General features: G+C 42.2%; 1 protein-coding gene across 6 annotated transcripts in view; it reads left to right on the plus strand.

Annotated features, from left to right (window-relative positions):
• The window catches only part of kmt2cb (lysine (K)-specific methyltransferase 2Cb), a 150,016-nt gene that overhangs the window by 90,925 nt on the left and 37,434 nt on the right, over positions 1-21,657 (plus strand). For 4 of the 6 annotated variants that reach the window (XM_017703452.2, XM_037535644.1, XM_037535648.1 and 1 more), the window contains 6 exons: positions 2,049-2,189; positions 2,497-2,616; positions 11,249-11,391; positions 14,843-15,020; positions 17,112-17,216; positions 17,535-17,582. In XM_017703452.2, the coding sequence (XP_017558941.1) occupies positions 2,049-2,189; positions 2,497-2,616; positions 11,249-11,391; positions 14,843-15,020; positions 17,112-17,216; positions 17,535-17,582 (735 nt within the window). The remainder of the gene's footprint in view (positions 1-2,048; positions 2,190-2,496; positions 2,617-11,248; positions 11,392-14,842; positions 15,021-17,111; positions 17,217-17,534; positions 17,583-21,657) is intronic. The other 2 variants (XM_037535661.1, XM_037535656.1) reach the window with 2 other exon arrangements.

The raw sequence follows: 21,657 nt of genomic DNA on the forward strand, positions 1-21,657 counted from the left end.
ACAAAACTCACCGGCCTCTTTATTAGTTACTGCTTGTTGACACAAATAGCTGATCAGCCAATCACACGGCCGCAACTCACTGCATTCAGGCATGTAGAGGTGGTCAAGACGACTTGCTGAAGTGCAGACCGAGCATCAGAACGGGGAAGAAAGGGGATTTAAGGGGCTTTGAACGTGGCGTGGTTGTTGGTGCCAGACGGGCTTTTTCATGTGCAGCTGCTTTGCCCATCTCAGCATCCCGTTCTTGATTTGATGGAGGACCAGCTCCTAAGGATTAGCCCACCAGTCATTAAACTGATTTGATTCCAAATATTTAAATACTCCTTGGTTTTTAGCACCAAGGGTTCTCCTAAGGCAAAAAGTCTTGGGTAAAAATGAATTGGACTTCCTAATGCTTAGCAAATAAAATCATAAGGCTCCACCCATAAGTCCTGATCTCTAGGGCAGCGCCACATATCATGAATGAAGTCCCCCTGCTCAGACTCTCGAAGCCAGCACTCAGCTGTGTCCTTTAGGCTGAGCTTATACAGTGTGGTAGGGGTCCAGCAGACCCGGTGCAGAATCTTAAATAGTATAAGACACATTCTCGCCCGTGCATCTTCTTCCACTGACAGATCAACGTTATTCGCACTTTAAAAACGTTGATGAAATATTTAGGAGCATCTAAATGGGGGAATCAGGTGGATCTGATTAGAGCTGCAAAATAAATAAATAATAAATAATAAATTAATAATCACTTACTGCACACGCTGTTGCTCCACATTTATATAAAAAAAAACCTGTCTGGTCTGGATTAAACACTTTTTCTTGAAAAATAAATTTTTTTAAAAGTTGAAGTTGCTTCCAAACTTCGGGCCGGCCTTTCTTTGCTGTGGATTGTGGGCTGTGATCATGTGATCATAGGATTTATCTTTGAAAACGAGGATGTAAGAGTGCATCGTGGCTTTGTGATGGCAAATTTGAGGCGACTTTCCAGAAAATGAATTACTCAGGGATTCCGTTAAGTACTCTCTTTATGGAAATTCCCGAAAGATAATGCTACACGCACCAAACGGCGCTAGACGAGAGCCGTGCTGGTCTTGTGGAGGAGTTTGGGCCTTTATTCGCTGTCAGGGAGCAGTTTTGCCCTCTGCTCAGCTGCACATGGCTGTAGCCCCAACAGTTCAGAGACGCAGAGCGGGTAGTGGCCCATTTAATGAGGGCTGACTTTGCTGTCCCACTTCGCCATTTCCCACCGAAGAACTGGAGACATCAGTCCAGACGGAGAGTTAGTGGCTCATCTCAGTTCGCAATACTGTATCAAACCGTATGTTCGAGTAGTGATGGCACCATTGGCTGTGCACTAATTTGACGTCCTTAGCTGATACTTGGCAACCGTGTCCCTCCGTGTCAGCTTATTTGAAAAATCGGTTTTTCCTCCTCATTCAAACGTAACCCTCTGAGATCCGCTGTTGCCAAATTGCAGCACATTTTTAACTCTTTATGCCCTAAAACGTCACTAAAACTACATTTCCTAACCCGTGTCATAGCACTGTGGTGGGAATATTCTGTATTTAATAGTACGCTAAAATCAAAGCGAGTGTTTGAGCTGTGATCTTGTTCATTTTTCTTCATTCCTGACATTGTGAGTGGTAAACTACAACAAATGGATAAAAGAAATAGAAACAGAAATTTGAGACAATTTTGTGAATGCTGGCCTTAATGTTTACCACTGTCTGCGTTATTGATACAGAGGCCTCATTTACTCCATTATAATCGAGGGGCTCAGCAGTTTTACCAGATAGATCGGATGGATGGGTTTTAACTGCATACGGAGTCACAAGGACAAAAAATGATAACCTTTAAAACTCACGCTTGGAATTTTCCTTAAATCCACCTCAAAGAAAAAATGAGAGCGTGTGGTTTTTATGTCAGCAGTGTTTGGGCCTTTGAGGGTTGAACTTTTTTTTTTTTTTTTAGGCATTTTTAAATTTTCTGTGCATTTTCAAAACTTCTGTGCTTCTCTTTGCTCTCCCGCAAGGCTCTGTATGTTTGTCTAACTTCTTCAGATGTGCGTTTTCCAGCCGAAGGGGAGCTGGTAGACGGAGAGGGGAAGTCCGACTCCAGCCCAGAGAGAGAGGCGGTGGTAGAAGACGAGTCCAAAGGAGCCGAGACCTGCAAGAAGAGGAAAAGGAAGCCCTACCGGCCCGGTGAGAGGAAGCATATGATTGGAGGAGACAGCTGCAGTGAAGTGTGAAACAGCACAGCAGTATTACTGCTGTATTCCTGCTTAGCACGCAGTCTGAGCCAGACGGGCTGTGCGCTGTAAAGGGGATCAGCTTGGATTTGGCTAGTAGCACATATTGGATTTTTTTTTTTTTTTTTTTTTTTTGGACAATCTGTCCAAAATATGGGTGTCTGTCAATGTCGTCTTCTGTATAACTGAACAAATTCAGCAGTGTTTGTTTAATGTCCTGGCCTTACTGATGTGCTAAAATAGATCCCACCTGTCAACAGGTATCGGAGGCTTCATGGTCAGGCAGAGGAACCGGATGGGTCCAGGCAAAGCCAAGCCTGCTCTGGGCAGAAAAGACTCCACTGGCTCTGTGTCTGAGACGCAACAGGGCAAGGACGAAGGTGAGTGTGACTCAGTAAATTTTAGCGAAGCCTAAAAATTCCTGGCTGTCAGAGACGTGAAGAGGCCTTCAGCCTCTGGCAGAAACAGAAAATAAAAGTGCTCACGATGAGACTTTCTGCAGCATGCTAGCAATGACTGTAGCCCCTGGCAGATTGGGCCCTTCATCATTTCTCCTGTGAAAAGAGGCCAGATATTGGCTTCAGCTAAAGCAAGCCACTGCATCCCTTTCACTGCCTGCAGATTCTGACTCTCTTCTCGAAATGGAGGCCTTCGCCATCCTTCCCCATCCTTCCCAGCCGTAGTGTTAAAAACAGATTTCCCAGTTCTGTCATGCTGCTGTAGTTGTTTGAAAATCACAAAACTACAAACCGACACTAAATGCATTTGTGACAAAGCCGTCATCAGCAAAATCTCAACCATTCCATTAGAGACAAAACACAAAACACAAAACTAATAAAGAAGGTAGGTAGGTTTCAGATCACGGTCTCAATTTTAAAACCAGAATAAGGATTTACCGTCACATCAACGTATAATTATCGTTCCCATTCCTGCCTCGCAAATGACGGTACAAATCAGAGAAATAGTCCTTATATTTATAGATAAAACAAACACCTCATTAACAAAAGCCCTATAAAGATGTAAACTAATATCTAATTATTTATTACTAATATTACTCACTGCTGCCCTCTAAAGGTGTTAACAGACGTCTAATAAACAAACATCACTCACCGCTGCCCTCTAAAGGTGTTAACAGACGTCTAATAAACAAACATTACTCACCGCTGCCCTCTAAAGGTGTTATTAACAGACGTCTAATAAACAAACATTACTCACCGCTGCCCTCTAAAGGTGTTATTAACAGACGTCTAATAAACAAACATTACTCACCGCTGCCCTCTAAAGGTGTTATTAACAGACGTCTAATAAACAAACCTTACTCACCGCTGCCCTCTAAAGGTGTTAACAGACGTCTAATAAACAAACATTACTCACCGCTGCCCTCTAAAGGTGTTATTAACAGACGTCTAATAAACAAACATTACTCACCGCCGCCCTCTAAAGGTGTTATTAACAGACGTCTAATAAACAAACATTACTCACCGCTGCCCTCTAAAGGTGTTATTAACAGACGTCTAATAAACAAACCTTACTCACCGCTGCCCTCTAAAGGTGTTATTAACAGACGTCTAATAAACAAACATTACTCACCGCTGCCCTCTAAAGGTGTTAACAGACGTCTAATAAACAAACATCACTCACCGCTGCCCTCTAAAGGTGTTATTAACAGACGTCTAATAAACAAACATTACTCACCGCTGCCCTCTAAAGGTGTTATTAACAGACGTCTAATAAACAAACCTTACTCACCGCTGCCCTCTAAAGGTGTTATTAACAGACGTCTAATAAACAAACATTACTCACCGCCGCCCTCTAAAGGTGTTATTAACAGACGTCTAATAAACAAACATTACTCACCGCTGCCCTCTAAAGGTGTTATTAACAGACGTCTATTAAACAAACATTACTCACCGCCGCCCTCTAAAGGTGTTATTAACAGACGTCTAATAAACAAACATTACTCACCGCTGCCCTCTAAAGGTGTTATTAACAGACGTCTAATAAACAAACATTACTCACCGCTGCCCTCTAAAGGTGTTATTAGCAGACGTCTAATAAACAAACATTACTCACCGCTGCCCTCTAAAGGTGTTATTAACAGACGTCTAATAAACAAACATTACTCACCGCTGCCCTCTAAAGGTGTTATTAACAGACGTCTAATAAACAAACATTACTCACCGCTGCCCTCTAAAGGTGTTATTAACAGACGTCTAATAAACAAACATTACTCACCGCTGCCCTCTAAAGGTGTTATTAACAGACGTCTAATAAACAAACATTACTCACCGCTGCCCTCTAAAGGTGTTATTAACAGACGTCTAATAAACAAACATCACTCACCGCTGCCCTCTAAAGGTGTTATTAACAGACGTCTAATAAACAAACATTACTCATCGCTGCCCTCTAAAGGTGTTATTAACAGACGTCTAATAAACAAACATTACTCATCGCTGCCCTCTAAAGGTGTTATTAACAGACGTCTAATAAACAAACATTACTCACCGCTGCCCTCTAAAGGTGTTATTAACAGACGTCTAATAAACAAACATTACTCACCGCTGCCCTCTAAAGGTGTTATTAACAGACGTCTAATAAACAAACATCACTCACCGCTGCCCTCTAAAGGTGTTATTAACAGACGTCTAATAAACAAACATCACTCACCGCTGCCCTCTAAAGGTGTTATTAACAGACGTCTAATAAACAATCATTACTCATCGCTGCCCTCTAAAGGTGTTATTAACAGACGTCTAATAAGCAAACCTCACTCACCGCTGCCCTCTAAAGGTGTTATTAACAGACGTCTAATAAACAAACATTACTCACCGCCGCCCTCTAAAGGTGTTAACAGACGTCTAATAAACAAACATTACTCACCGCTGCCCTCTAAAGGTGTTATTAACAGACGTCTATTAAACAAACATTACTCACCGCTGCCCTCTAAAGGTGTTAACAGACCTCTAATAAACAAACATTACTCACCGCTGCCCTCTAAAGGTGTTATTAACAGACGTCTATTAAACAAACCTTACTCACCGCTGCCCTCTAAAGGTGTTATTAACAGACGTCTATTAAACAAACCTTACTCACCGCTGCCCTCTAAAGGTGTTAACAGACGTCTAATAAACAAACCTTACTCACCGCTGCCCTCTAAAGGTGTTATTAACAGACGTCTAATAAACAAACATCACTCACCGCCGCCCTCTAAAGGTGTTATTAACAGACGTCTAATAAACAAACATTACTCACCGCCGCCCTCTAAAGGTGTTATTAACAGACGTCTAATAAACAAACATTACTCACCGCTGCCCTCTAAAGGTGTTATTAACAGACGTCTAATAAACAAACATTACTCACCGCTGCCCTCTAAAGGTGTTATTAACAGACGTCTAATAAACAAACATTACTCACCGCTGCCCTCTAAAGGTGTTATTAACAGACGTCTATTAAACAAACATTACTCACCGCTGCCCTCTAAAGGTGTTATTAACAGACGTCTAATAAACAAACATTACTCACCGCTGCCCTCTAAAGGTGTTATTAACAGACGTCTATTAAACAAACATTACTCACCGCTGCCCTCTAAAGGTGTTAACAGACGTCTAATAAACAAACATCACTCACCGCTGCCCTCTAAAGGTGTTATTAACAGACGTCTAATAAACAAACATTACTCACCGCTGCCCTCTAAAGGTGTTATTAACAGACGTCTAATAAACAAACATCACTCACCGCTGCCCTCTAAAGGTGTTATTAACAGACGTCTAATAAACAAACATTACTCACCGCTGCCCTCTAAAGGTGTTATTAACAGACGTCTAATAAACAAACATTACTCACCGCCGCCCTCTAAAGGTGTTATTAACAGACGTCTAATAAACAAACATTACTCACCGCTGCCCTCTAAAGGTGTTATTAACAGACGTCTAATAAACAAACATTACTCACCGCCGCCCTCTAAAGGTGTTATTAACAGACGTCTAATAAACAAACATTACTCACCGCTGCCCTCTAAAGGTGTTATTAGCAGACGTCTAATAAACAAACATTACTCACCGCTGCCCTCTAAAGGTGTTATTAACAGACGTCTAAACAAACATTACTCACCGCTGCCCTCTAAAGGTGTTATTAACAGACGTCTAATAAACAAACATTACTCACCGCTGCCCTCTAAAGGTGTTATTAACAGACGTCTAATAAACAAACATTACTCACCGCTGCCCTCTAAAGGTGTTATTAACAGACGTCTAATAAACAAACATTACTCACCGCTGCCCTCTAAAGGTGTTATTAACAGACGTCTAATAAACAAACATTACTCACCGCTGCCCTCTAAAGGTGTTATTAGCAGACGTCTAATAAACAAACATTACTCACCGCTGCCCTCTAAAGGTGTTATTAACAGACGTCTAATAAACAAACATTACTCACCGCTGCCCTCTAAAGGTGTTATTAACAGACGTCTAATAAACAAACATTACTCACCGCCGCCCTCTAAAGGTGTTATTAACAGACGTCTAATAAACAAACATTACTCACCGCCGCCCTCTAAAGGTGTTATTAACAGACGTCTAATAAACAAACCTTACTCACCGCTGCCCTCTAAAGGTGTTATTAACAGACGTCTAATAAACAAACATTACTCACCGCTGCCCTCTAAAGGTGTTATTAGCAGACGTCTAATAAACAAACATTACTCACCGCTGCCCTCTAAAGGTGTTATTAACAGACGTCTAATAAACAAACATTACTCACCGCTGCCCTCTAAAGGTGTTATTAACAGACGTCTAATAAACAAACATTACTCACCGCTGCCCTCTAAAGGTGTTATTAACAGACGTCTAATAAACAAACATTACTCACCGCTGCCCTCTAAAGGTGTTATTAACAGACGTCTAATAAACAAACATCACTCACCGCTGCCCTCTAAAGGTGTTATTAACAGACGTCTAATAAACAAACATCACTCACCGCCGCCCTCTAAAGGTGTTATTAACAGATGTCTAATAAACAAACATTACTCACCGCCGCCCTCTAAAGGTGTTATTAACAGTCGTCTAATAAACAAACATTACTCACCGCTGCCCTCTAAAGGTGTTATTAACAGACGTCTAATAAACAAACATTACTCACCGCTGCCCTCTAAAGGTGTTATTAACAGACGTCTAATAAACAAACATTACTCACCGCTGCCCTCTAAAGGTGTTATTAACAGACGTCTAATAAACAAACCTCACTCACCGCTGCCCTCTAAAGGTGTTAACAGATGTCTAATAAACAAACATTACTCACCGCTGCCCTCTAAAGGTGTTATTAACAGACGTCTAATAAACAAACATTACTCACCGCCGCCCTCTAAAGGTGTTATTAACAGACGTCTAATAAACAAACATTACTCACCGCTGCCCTCTAAAGGTGTTAACAGACGTCTAATAAACAAACCTTACTCACCGCTGCCCTCTAAAGGTGTTAACAGACGTCTAATAAACAAACATTACTCACCGCTGCCCTCTAAAGGTGTTAAGAGACGTCTAATAAACAAACATTACTCACCGCTGCCCTCTAAAGGTGTTAACAGATGTCTAATAAACAAACATTACTCACCGCTGCCCTCTAAAGGTGTTATTAACAGACGTCTAATAAACAAACATTACTCACCGCTGCCCTCTAAAGGTGTTATTAACAGACGTCTAATAAACAAACATTACTCACCGCCGCCCTCTAAAGGTGTTAACAGACGTCTAATAAACAAACCTCACTCACCACTGCCCTCTAAAGGTGTTAACAGACGTCTAATAAACAAACATTACTCACCGCCGCCCTCTAAAGGTGTTAACAGACGTCTAATAAACAAACATTACTCACCGCTGCCCTCTAAAGGTGTTATTAACAGACGTCTAATAAACAAACCTTACTCACCGCTGCCCTCTAAAGGTGTTATTGACAGACGTCTAATAAACAAACCTTACTCACCGCTGCCCTCTAAAGGTGTTATTGACAGACGTCTAATAAACAAACCTTACTCACCGCTGCCCTCTAAAGGTGTTATTAACAGACGTCTAATAAACAAACATTACTCACCGCTGCCCTCTAAAGGTGTTAACAGACGTCTAATAAACAAACATTACTCACCGCTGCCCTCTAAAGGTGTTATTAACAGACGTCTAATAAACAAACATTACTCACCGCTGCCCTCTAAAGGTGTTATTAACAGACGTCTAATAAACAAACATTACTCACCGCTGCCCTCTAAAGGTGTTATTGACAGACGTCTAATAAACAAACATTACTCACCGCTGCCCTCTAAAGGTGTTATTGACAGACGTCTAATAAACAAACCTTACTCACCGCTGCCCTCTAAAGGTGTTATTGACAGACGTCTAATAAACAAACATTACTCACCGCTGCCCTCTAAAGGTGTTAACAGATGTCTAATAAACAAACATTACTCACCGCCGCCCTCTAAAGGTGTTATTAACAGACGTCTAATAAACAAACATTACTCACCGCTGCCCTCTAAAGGTGTTAACAGACGTCTAATAAACAAACATTACTCACCGCTGCCCTCTAAAGGTGTTATTAACAGACGTCTAATAAACAAACATTACTCACCGCTGCCCTCTAAAGGTGTTATTAACAGACGTCTAATAAACAAACCTCACTCACCGCTGCCCTCTAAAGGTGTTAACAGACGTCTAATAAACAAACATTACTCACCGCTGCCCTCTAAAGTTGTTATTAACAGACGTCTAATAAACAAACATTACTCACCGCTGCCCTCTAAAGGTGTTATTAACAGACGTCTAATAAACAAACCTCACTCACCGCTGCCCTCTAAAGGTGTTAACAGACGTCTAATAAACAAACATTACTCACCGCTGCCCTCTAAAGTTGTTATTAACAGACGTCTAATAAACAAACATTACTCACCGCTGCCCTCTAAAGGTGTTATTAACAGACGTCTAATAAACAAACCTTACTCACCGCTGCCCTCTAAAGGTGTTAACAGACGTCTAATAAACAAACCTTACTCACCGCTGCCCTCTAAAGGTGTTAACAGACGTCTAATAAACAAACATTACTCACCGCTGCCCTCTAAAGGTGTTAACAGACGTCTAATAAACAAACATCACTCACCGCTGCCCTCTAAAGGTGTTATTAACAGACGTCTAATAAACAAACATTACTCACCGCCGCCGTCTAAAGGTGTTATTAACAGACGTCTAATAAACAAACCTTACTCACCGCTGCCCTCTAAAGGTGTTAACAGACGTCTAATAAACAAACCTTACTCACCGCTGCCCTCTAAAGGTGTTAACAGATGTCTAATAAACAAACCTTACTCACCGCTGCCCTCTAAAGGTGTTATTAACAGACGTCTATTAAACAAACATTACTCACCGCTGCCCTCTAAAGGTGTTATTAACAGACGTCTAATAAACAAACATTACTCACCGCCGCCCTCTAAAGGTGTTAACAGACTAACTAAGAAATGTGGAAAATAATTGTGGTCAACTCGTAGCTGCTATTATGTAATAGTTGTGACAGGCCTGCCTAAAGCACAGGAGACGCTTGACCCCAGGAGAGGTGAGGGCAGTAAAATTCTAACTATCCTGGCTGGGTTGTCAGGTATGAATGTTATGCCACCCGATGCTTTGAGGCACAAGTGTGAAGGCGTGCTATAGTGCTACGGTGCAGCCTGGGGTGAGAGACACTAGTGAAAAAACCCAGACTAAGCAGGTTTGTGGCTGACCTTTCCCTGACACTCTGCGTAGCTCGAGGCCAGAGCAGGCTGTGAAGAGAACGGGCCAAACAAGAAAATTTTACATGCCCCTGATATTTGATTCAAGGTTACATGCAGTCCTCGTTCTTTTTGTTTTTCTGTGTGTTTTTGAGGTCGAAGTTGTCTGTATTGCTGTCCTTCCTGAAGCGCTTCTTCCCAGCTTCTCTTCATTTGAACTTATTTAAATTACAGGGGGTCCTCGGGTTACGACGTTGATCCGCTCCTACGTCGCGTCGTAAACCGATTTTCGGTGCGAGTCAGAACATACATACTGTTTAAATACTGTAAGCCCCCAAGAAGCAAAGTCAGTCTCTCCTTGCTGGCTTTATGACCTGGCGCTTCCAAAACAAGCCTGTCTCATCCACGTTGAACACTTGTTCAGCACAGTAACCCCCTCCCTAATCATCTCAGCCAACGCTTTAGGAAACTCACTTGCTGCTTTCTCATCACCACTGGCAGCTTCACCTCGCGCTTTAATATTATGGAAATCAGCACGAGCCTTAAACCGCATAAACCAACCCCTACTGGCCACCAACTCTTCACTTTCTCTTCCTTCCCTCTTTTCTTTTTTCATCTCTTAGCCTTCTCCTGAATCACCGTAAGGCTCACTGGGATACGCCGTTGATTTTGGTCTTCCCACCAACGCACTAAATCTTTCCATCTCAATGATAAGACCACGACGCTGCTTCGTTATCACTGTCGGCCAATGTTTGTCGCTGTTTCCCCCTTATCGGCTCGCTTAACGATATCTAATTTCACTTCCATGCTGATGGCTTTCCTCTTCTTCGATGCACTGCCATCAGAAGAGTCTGCCTCACGCTTGGGAGCCATAATGAAGTGCAAAAGGTTGACGAACTCTGAACACACACGAGAGAGAACGACGAAGCAACAAGCCGAAGTGGCGTACAATGCGACTGGGGTGACGCCGCCTTCAGCTACAGCCGCGTCACGGCGTATTCTTCCACCGCGCACACCGACTAGTTCCCGCACACGAAGTTTGCGTTTACGACGTTTACGACGCAAAACCACTCAAGTCGAAACAAGGCTTTATATAGTATATGGGAGATGTCGTAACCACGAAACATCGTAACTCGCGACTGACGTAACCCGAGGACCTCCTGTACATGAACAATATTAAGGTCTATTATGTGAGAAATTTGCAGTTAGGCCTGCGTCTGTTCTTGTTAAGCTCAATACGGTGAACATTCATTTTGCTGTTGTGATAGGCTGGGGTGATGTGATGCCTGACACTCCGGTGGATGAGAAACCTCCCGTGTCCGATTTCCCTGAAAACCCTGAGGTGAAAGTTCGCAAACGCTACAGGAAGAAGAAGACCAAACTGGAAGAGGCATTTCCCACATATCTGCAGGTATGGATACCGTTTGGTTGGGCTTATAAAACCCTTGTCACATTGCAGCAAACTCACACTAAATGGCCAAAAGTATGTGGACACTCAACATCTCATTCACAAACTGTTGGTGTTAAAATGAGTCGGTCCCCCTTTTCTGCTGTAACGGCCTCCACTTTATAAAATAAGCTTTTCGCAAGATTTTGGATCATGGTTGCAGGGATTCATCTCCATTGTTTTTTCAGGTTCATTCTCAAAGTGTTGGATGAGACTGAGGACAGGGCCCTGTGTAGGCCAATCAAGCTCTTCTGCACCAAACTGTTTATGGAGCTTGTTTTGTGTGTGGGGGGCATTGTAGTGCTAAAACAGGAAAGTGTCTTCCTTGAAAGTTTCTCCAAAAAGTTGGACACGTGCAGTTCTATAGAACGTTGTTATATGCTGCCGCATTGAGATTTCCCTTCACTGGACCTAAGGGGGCAAAGCATGAGAAATAGACCATTATTCCTCCTCAGCCAAACTTTACTGTTCACTCTGCATTCAGACAGGCACTATTCTTCTCCGTCTGCCACACCCAGATTCATCCATCAGGCTGTCAGACTCATCACTCCAGAGTGTGTGTTCCCATTCACAGTGTGTTTCACACCATTCTGTCCAATGCCTGGTAGAAAAGCCTAAGTAAAATGACTCAAACTGATATAATAGTTTGGCTATTAAAGCAGTTTAAAATCGTGTTCACTCCCCAGTTCGCTAATGAGTTTAATTTTTAGACCATGATTAGAAAGATGCTGTTTCCTCTGCTTTTCTGCTCCACTCACTGTTGATCCAGCCACCCTTTTGGGGCTCTCAGATTGGGCAGGATCCCCAGTTTAGTGCTAATTTAATAGGAAAATGTGAAATTAATACATCTAATTTCAAACATAATCATAATAATAGCATAATAGTAATAATAATCAACGCAATTTATAGCAGAAACGTTTTCCATTCAGTCGTTAAAGTGAAAAAGGTCTTGAGCTTTTCTTATTGGTATGGAATATTCAAATATTTGAAACCGTATTCGACAGAATGTTCAGAAAAAATATAGTTGCAGCCCTAATGTGTTATGAAAAAGGGTTCAATTATAGATGAGTCAGTTGAATAAGTAATAGTCGATAGATTCATTGATTTATGAGCCCCAGTGTTCCAGCATTTCTTTGGCTTGTTTACTAGTGACCTTGTATTTTAGACAGAGCATGAGGATGGAACTCCTCCTTCAGCTCTGTGGAATTGTATCAGCCTTACAACGTGCACACAACCTTCACACTCGCTCCTCTAACCTCGTGTAAGGGTTCTGAAGGCCGAGGGTATTGCTAGGCAACCGATAAAGATAACCTGAGACAAAGCACGGCTCGGGCGCTCACTCGTCTAATAGAGCCTGACACGTGGGCTCCACAGGGAAAGGGGGGATGATGTTATTCCTCTACAGCCCTCCTCTACATTGGTGCTGTTCGCTTTGTAAACGGTCGGCTGAAAACTTGAGCCGAGCCTGACTCGTACTCGAGTCCTCAGCGTTCTCATAAGAATGGCAGAATTTAAAGACCCCGCATTATGGGAGTAAAAAAAAAAAAGCTTTTTATTTTTTAAATGAAAAAAAGTTTTAGGGTAATGGAAAAAAAAATCTGAATAGGCCATGTATGAAATCTAAGCCCATGCTTTAAATTCATCATGGTTGTGATGTCACAGCCGCTATCTCAATAATCAATGGTGGCCCGTTCAGCCTAGAGCAGCTTAGCCCCGCCCCGTTTTTGGTGGCGTGATGTGGAGTGGAATATTAAACTGTGAAATGAACACTTCAGGGCAGCCAATCAGAATGGGAGTATTTACATATATCTACATAACAAAACCAGCCGGTTTAATTTTTAGATCTAAGGACGTGGATGTCGTCATGTAAAAATGAGCAAATGATTTTATGACCAAAAAAAAAAATGGAATTGGAAAAAGTGGAATTAAAGTAAATAATAATAACACAGAAATAAACCAGAGCAGAAATGTAGAATATGTGCCCTTTTAAATTCAGGCTTGTGGGAAAGTGGGAACGTAGCCGCTAAGCAAACAGCAAAAAGTGTGAGGTGCATTAAGCTAACACTGGCTGTCAGCGCTAAGTCGCTGAAGCAGGGAGTCGTACCTAACGGCTGCTGCCACTCAGCAGGGGCCCCTTTTTATCAATTATTGAAAACCCAGGCTTTTTTTTTTTTAACATCTGCCTTCAGCACGCACGGCTGAAACCTCCTCCCTGGGCTGCAAACCGAGCGGAGGCGAGATGGCAGAGCAGGAGAGCCGAGATGCGGCAGCAGGAGAGTGTTTCCCTGCTTTTCCCTGTCGCTGCCTCTGGTGAACTAAACCGCATCTGTGGCCAGCCGCTTGTTTTGATGACCAGTGTGTCCTGTGGGACGGCCCCGAAGTGTTTGAGACTGGATGACTCATGAACTTGATTTGAGAAGCTTCAGCTTTCTGACCGGAAGCTTCATGTGGGTTGCAAGACCATTACATCACACGTTCTGGGTACTTTACATACTACTGAATGTAGTCTGTACAGCCGGCCTGAGAGAACTTGATGACAATAAAGGATTTACGCATGTATGGAGTACATCCAGTGAACATAAACAGTAACTTTATTCTTTAAAAGAAATTCTTTTGGTCCATTTATCTCAACGTTTACATGATTTAATGTTTTTAAATAATAAAAACTGAAAATAATGGAGTTAAAGTTTTTTACAGTGACAAAAATAAATGAGGTCTAAATGATGTGTGAGGGGGAGAATTATTATTATTAAATATTATTACATAGTAATTTGAAAACTTAAAAAAATAAATAAATAAATAAAATAAAATCATGAACAGAATAAGAAGAAATGAGTTTTGATGTTATGTCAAAAACATCTATGTATTGTGCAGCAGAGATATCTACTGATGTCAGCATGCTAACCAGCAAACCCCAACCCTTATACCGCTTTATACCTATAGAGGCGATAGTGAGTCATGGTAGTTGCACTCTCACTCCCAGCAAGAAACCACAAGGAAAAGAGGTGAAATAAATAGAAACAAAGCAATAGTTGGCATCTGTGTTGCTTTCCACTGCTGGACGTTGGAGCTTTTGGGAAGTAAAGTGATAAAATTTGATGCTGAACTTGCAACATTTCTTCTAGACTGGTAAGTAAACAGGGATTTGGAAGATAAATGAAGAAAAAAGAAGTCCTTGGTCAGCAGCACCTGCTTAAATGGCTGTCATGAATGCAGAATTCCAACAGCTTTGAGAAGGTTGAGGCACTAGCCCACAAGTAGAGGTGGAAAATAGTTGCTGGGTAGAATAAACAGACCATATAAATCCCTTCGCATGTCTTATAATATTCATACGGTTGATTTGCGCATTATTTTTTTTTACATTTTATACTTTAATACGTGTTGTAATTATGTTCACTGTTACCTTTCTTTACAGGAGGCTTTCTTCGGAAAGGACCTTCTGGACAAGAGCAAGCAGAGCAGACGGGAGACCACTGGGATGTTAGAGGAGGAGAGAGAGAGAAGACAGTCTGGAGCTGGCCTGCTGAAACTGACCTCTAACCCTCCACACAGTACAGCGTCAACACCACTGCCCAGCAAAGCTGCAGGACCGCGTAAGAGAAAGAGAAATAAAAGACGTGTATCAATTCTTTATTATTTTTTTATTTAAACCTATTTTTCTCCCCAACTTAGACGTTTCCAATTGAACCCGCTAGTTAGGACCAGTCACACAGTACTATCAACACTAGGAGGGTGAAGGCAAACACAGGCTTCCTCCGAGACCTGTGAAACCAGCCACTGCATCTTTTCAAACTGCTGCTCATGCAGTGTCACGGAACAGCCGAACGCTCTCGGAGGAAAGCGCCAACCGGCAGGTCCGTTACATCAGCTAACAGGCGCCTGTGTTGACCAGCTACTACCCACTTACCGGCTACCCACCCAGAGAGCGAGGCCAATTGTGCTCTCTTGAACTCCCGGCTACAGACGGCTGCAGCACCACCAGGGATCGAACCCGCGATCTCCTGATGACACGGCCAACACTTAGACGGTTGCGCCATCTGGGAGCCCCCGCATCAAAATTAATTTTGTTGAGACTAGGATTGCCTGGACAGCAGAATTCCGACTGCAGTGTTGATTTCAGACGTCGTGTCTCAATGCTCAGCACAAAAACGATTTTCACTGGCTTTAAACGTAACAACCAGAGTAATGAACACATACCAGGGCACACAGGTGACCATCATAGGTATTTTGCAGTCATGTGATTTCAGTGATGCGTGAAATCCAGCTGGAGGGCGGGAAGTGAAAAGCAGAATGGACTAGTTTAAATGAAATTAGCGTATGCTGGATACGAGTGTATTTTCTGTTTATACGGTTCTCTCTTAATATCACCTGTTAGTATTTTTTTTAAGTAACTGAACTGAAAGTGCAAGTAACTTTTGGTTCAGTTACTAAAAAAAAAAAAAATCGAGGCAGTAGATGGGCAGCTACCTCGTCCTCCAGACACCCTTCTACTCAAGAACACAAATGAAGGCATACAAAAGAATGGAGGCGCAACTTTCCGAGACTGAAATTGGCTTGAAATTGAAATTGGCTCAGTGATTTAGAGAAGCTTGTTCATGCACTTGTTTCAGTAGAGTTGATCACTGTAATGGTCGTCTTACTGGAATTCCTAAGAAAACAATACGTCCTTTACAGCTCAGACAAAATACAGCAGCATCCTAACAAAAACACCACAGAGAGACCAGATCAGTCCCGCTTTAAAAGAGCTGCACTTAGAGTTTAAAGCTCTGCTACTAGTTTTTAAAGCGCTAAATGTGTCCGTTTATGATCTTAGAACTGTGGATGCTGGCCTTCCACAAATATCCTCTGTACAGTACAGAAAACGTGGAGTCTCTTTCAGTTATTCTGCCTAAATTGTGTAGCTCAGTTCACCTCAAGCTCAGAGCTCACTTTTAAGAAACCTATAGAAACACATCTCTTTAACTCAGCATTTAATTAAAACTCTGCATCTGGTGGTTTATCTTCTAATTTGAGCTGTGGCTTTCTTCTGATTCATAATAAATACGGATGATTTCTTGTATAAATGTTTTTGAGCTGCCACTGGCATAAAAAGTGCTATATAAATAAAAATTGTTATTATTATTCCTGTTAGAATTTTCCATTCCACCTTAAATAGTGCAGCAGGTATTAATATTACAGCTGACAGATTACAGATGAAGCTTCACAAGCCGTACTTGGTCAATTTCTTCCTTATGAACTTTTGGTGCTCGATAAAAGCTCCTGATTTGCCGGTTAGATAAATTTGTGCAGCCGTAAACGACGCAAACCTCAGGCATTTTGAGAGCTTGTTACACTGCCACTGATGTAGAAAATCACTGCCTGCCCTCCATCTTCTGTTTGCGCAATGACAATGCAGTGACATGACGTCACGTTCAAGACGGCTATTGGTAAATCAATTTGTCACTTATAACCATTACAGAAGAGAAAAAAAGAGATTCTGACGTGGACCGATCTGCCCATCAGCGAGCCGTAATTTCAGCTGTCTAGTAAAAGACCTGCTAGATTCTGTTCTGCGCAAGAAATTCCAGTTTTGTGAAGCGGTAACAGAGAATGTTGAGGAACTAAAATCATCTTTACCAGTAATCTGGTACCAGTAATCTCTAAAGCCATAACCCCAAGCTCAGTTCCTCTGCCTGTGTTCACAGGGAGTTCAGAGGAGCCTCTGGTGGATCTGTCCGAGGTGCTGAAATCAGACACTGAGCTGCTGGGGATGCTTTCTGGTGATATGAGCAAACAGACGGAGGAGTCGGGTAGGCCATCATTAACAGAACACATCGTCTGACTGTCCACCACAAGCCGGCTCTGTTAAAATGAGCTCACCTGCTGAACTCATTTTCAGCCTTTCACTCACTTTCACTCAGACGCATCTGTTTTTGGGTTCTTTACTGCATTGCATTTGTTTATTGCATTCAGCATTTAACGTTCATTGTATTTTCTGAGCTACATCGGTTCATATTTAAGTTACTCAGCATAGAAGGGTATGGTCTCTCCTCTCTTTCTCTCTCTGTCTCATTTCTGATTTATTTCTGGGTCTGATCACTCATTGTGTTTGGTTTGGGTCCCTGTAGGTCTTGATTTTTGCCCTTTCCAGGTTGACTGCTCTCCCTCTCCATTTGGTAAGAGCCCCAAAACCCAAATCATGGTTTTTTGTTTTTTGTTTTTTTTTTTTTCCAGCTTGTTTACTTGCATGTCTGCATTTTCCTTTATTCTTCAGACCATTTCACAAGTTTCTAAGATTTGCTTTTCTTGATCTTTGCTGGTATGTCTATGCCTGTAATGCCTTCAGAGAATAGATTGTTGTGGCTTTTTTTTTTTTTTTTTTTTTTTTACCAAAACCTTGATGAATGGACGAAGAGAAATGGTCCATAATGACATGGAATGAAATCTCACTACATTAAAGTACATTAAAATTAACTTTATCTCCCCCCTATAAAGTTTTCATGTAAGTAGTGAGATGAAAATATGGCTTAAAAATCATGAAAACAGCCTTTTTAAAGTATGAAGTCCAAAATCGTTTCAAAATTACAGAATATGAAACGTTTTCTCTACAGTCTATGGTTTTCATGTATTTGGTTTTTACATAACAGACTTAAAAGCCTTAAGAGTCCAGTCCAGAATATTCAAGGACTTTTTGGTTTAGCTTCCTATCCTTTCTCACCCACATACTAAATTCACTGCTCAGTCTATTAAGGTTCATTTATTCAGTCTCGTGTAATTTAACTCTGTAATTTCTCTTTTCACATCTCTGCTTCCAAGTAAAACATAAATGATGGAACAGTTCAATGTCGCACAAAAAAGCATGGCCCTTAAAGCCTAAGGGAGGAAAATGAGTTATACAGGGGACAGGCTCTTTAGAAACGCCATGTGAGAAGTGGCCTTCTCAAGGTTTCCGTCTGCACGGCCCAGTACCGAATGGGTCTTCTATTTTGTAGAAAGCATCAGCAGTCCTTGGCTTTAAATACAGGAGTCCAGCACATGGGTGCAGCCTTGGACTGTGCACAAAACTGCCATCAAGGCACATTCAGAATGAAAATCTGTCATGTGGCCAATGTATTATGTAAACTTTGATCAAGGTCTTTTAGATTTTCCTTAATCGGTTACTAATCAAAAAGAGTTTTCAGCACTTGAAGCAGAAGCTCAAGGTGTTTGTATCAAAATGTCAGTTAGAAAACAGAGTCTGCTTCTGAAATCTGATTAGCTTTGCCGTGTTCGATGCCATTGTAAAATACTTGATATGTGCACTAGGCCTGGCCGATAGGGTGATGTAATCGGATATCAATGACAGACAAGTAACCTAAAAGGCAATACTCACTTTTTTGGTAAAAGAACCGAGATAGAGAGGACTAACGTATCATTAAACAGCTTAAAAATACACTATATTGCCAAAAGTATTGTCACCCATCCAGTCACTTCCGTGGCCACAGGTGTATGAAGCCGAGCCCCTAGGCCTGCAGACTGCTTCTACAGACATTAGTGAAAGAATGGGTCGCTCTCAGGAGCTCAGTGAATTCCAGCGTGGTACCGTGATCGGACGCCACCTGTGCAGCAAGTCCAGTCGTGAAATTTCCTCACTACTAAATATTCCACAGTCCACTGTCAGTGGGATTATAACAAAGTGGAAGCGATTGGGAACGACAGCAACTCAGCCACGAAGTGGTCGGCCACGTAAAATGACAGAGCGGTCAGCGGATCCATCACTACAGACCTCCAAACTTCATGTGGCCTTCAGATCAGCTCAAGAACAGCGTAGAGAGCTTCATGGCCCCTTAGTTCCAGTGAACGGAACTCTTAAAGCTTCAGCACCAAGAGATTTTGGACAATTTCATGCTCCCAACTCTGTGGGAACAGTTTGGGGACGGCCCCTTCCTGTTCCAACATGACTGAGCACCAGTGCACAAAGCAGGTCCATGACACGGATGAGCCAGTTTGGTGTGGAGGTTAGGGAACCAGCCCTGTGACAGGAAGGTTGCCAGTTCGAGCCCCTCAGCTGACAGTCCATGACTGAAGTGCCCTTAAGCAAGGTACCTAACTCCCAATTGCTCCTGGGCGCCGTGGATACGGCTGCCCACTGCTCCGTGCAAGTGTGCTCACTGCCCCCTAGTGTGGGTGTTTCACTGCATGGATGGGTTAAATGCAGAGGTCTAATTTCACAGTGTGCAGACACAGAGACGAATGATTCTAATAAAATAATAAATAAAAAAGAACTTGACTGGCCTGCACAGAGTCCTGACCTCAACCCCATAGAACACCTTTGGGATGAATTAGAGCGGAGACTGTGAGCCAGGTCTTCTCGTCCAACATCAATGTCTGACCTCACAAATGCGCTTCTGGAAGAACGGCCAAAAATTCCCATAAACACACTCTTTATCCATGTGGAAAGCCTTCCCAGAAGAGTTGGGAGTTGGTGGGCCGACATCATATTAAACCCTATGGATTAAGAATGGGATGTCACTCAAGTTCATATGCGTGTGAAGCCAGGCGACCGAATACTTTCGGAAATATAGTGTATGTTGAGGAAGTGTTGTTCACGTTTGAGAAGTGTATGGCTTCACGCGCCAGTCGTCAGTTTCTAAGAGAGGTTCATGCCTATAAACTGCCTGTATTATTTCTCTCTGCTGCGCACTATAATGCTAGCTTTACCGCACTGATTCCCCTTAACTTATATTATGTGAATGGAATCGAAAATGAATGCCGGCGGGCTTTGGAACTTCAGCTTGTCCCAAAGTAACTCGTGCAGGAGGCTCCTGAGCGGTGCGACCATCTAAGCATTGGTCCTGTCATCAGGAGATCGCAAGTTCGATCCCTGGTGATGCTACAGCCGTCCGTTGCCGGGGGTCCAAGAGAGCACCGTTGGCCTCGCTCTTTGTGTGGGTAGGATGGCCCCCCTTCTCCCCCATCACTCAACGCGATGCTAGTCAGACCAGGCGTTTGTTAGCTGACGTAACAGATCTGCTGGTTGGCGCTTTCCTCCATGCGCATTCAGCTGAGCGACAGTTCGAAAGTCTGCAGTAGCTGGTTTCACAGGTCTTGGAGGAAGCCTGTGCTGCCTTCACCCTCCTAGCGTTAATAGCATTGTGCGATTGGAGGAGTCCTAACTAGCGGGTGCAGTTGAAGGTGACTAAACTGGGGAAAAATTGGGTAAGAAAAAAAATGTAACTCACTGCAGAAAAAAATGAGCTAAACTGACAAAGTTAGCATAGGACAGCTAAGTTAACTCTAACCTGGAGAGAAAGTTCCTCTGATCCTCGTCTCTGACCGGTGTCCTCAGAAAAAGGAAACAAATAATAATAAAATGCGCACATAATGTTTTATTCACTTTAACTCCTAAAACACTGAGTATTAATGGGACCTTAAAAAGCTCTGGTAAACTCCCCGTGTCCCTGCTGCGTGTGGTTTAGTGGGTGAAATGTGCAGATTCTGAAATGCTGTATGCTGAAAAGACAGTAGGTTAAAGCTGCTGTGTATTTCTTTCGAAGCATGTGGGGGAGGGGGTCATATTTATTGATAATTAAATTTTTATTTTTTTTTTTAGACTAGAAAATATCATGCTAAGAATTTTTTGGTACTGCCCAGGCCTAATGTGCACACTTATTACTGCACACATTAACTGAATTCTGTATGAATGCATGTAAATATTAAAAATCGTTCCTTGTATAAAACCTGACATCGGGGTATATATGAAGTCAATAACCCAAAGCCATATTAAATATACCTACGTCAGAACCCGGTTTTTGTTGAAAGAGAGAGGCCGCCAACTGTAATAAGTTCAAATGAATGAAAATACTTGAATACTGGAACTTTACTTTAGGGTGCTGTTCATAAGGTTGTATGACCTCTACGGAAGCTGGTTGTGGCTACTGACATTACTTCAGCTTACTTTCATAATGGGCAAAAATACAGTTTATATTGAATGACACTTATTAGAATGAGCCTTTATAAACATTTGTTTAAAGTTATGTCAGTTATTATGACAGGCTTGTGTCTGTGTCATGTAGTCTTATAAACAGGACCCAAGTGTTACTGAGTTGCCATATTCCTTCTTGAAGTTATATCTAGCACTCATTACTGGCCCAAGTAAAACGAACTTAAGTGCCATGACCGAGGCAGCTTAGGCTTAGTGTACCTCAGTAACTCTCAAAAGCCGGTGCTGTCCACCACTTTCTCTCAGAGAACTTACTGCTTGCAAATGTT

This window comes from Pygocentrus nattereri, chromosome 2, assembly GCF_015220715.1.
Source record: "Pygocentrus nattereri isolate fPygNat1 chromosome 2, fPygNat1.pri, whole genome shotgun sequence".
Taxonomy (NCBI): domain Eukaryota; kingdom Metazoa; phylum Chordata; class Actinopteri; order Characiformes; family Serrasalmidae; genus Pygocentrus; species Pygocentrus nattereri.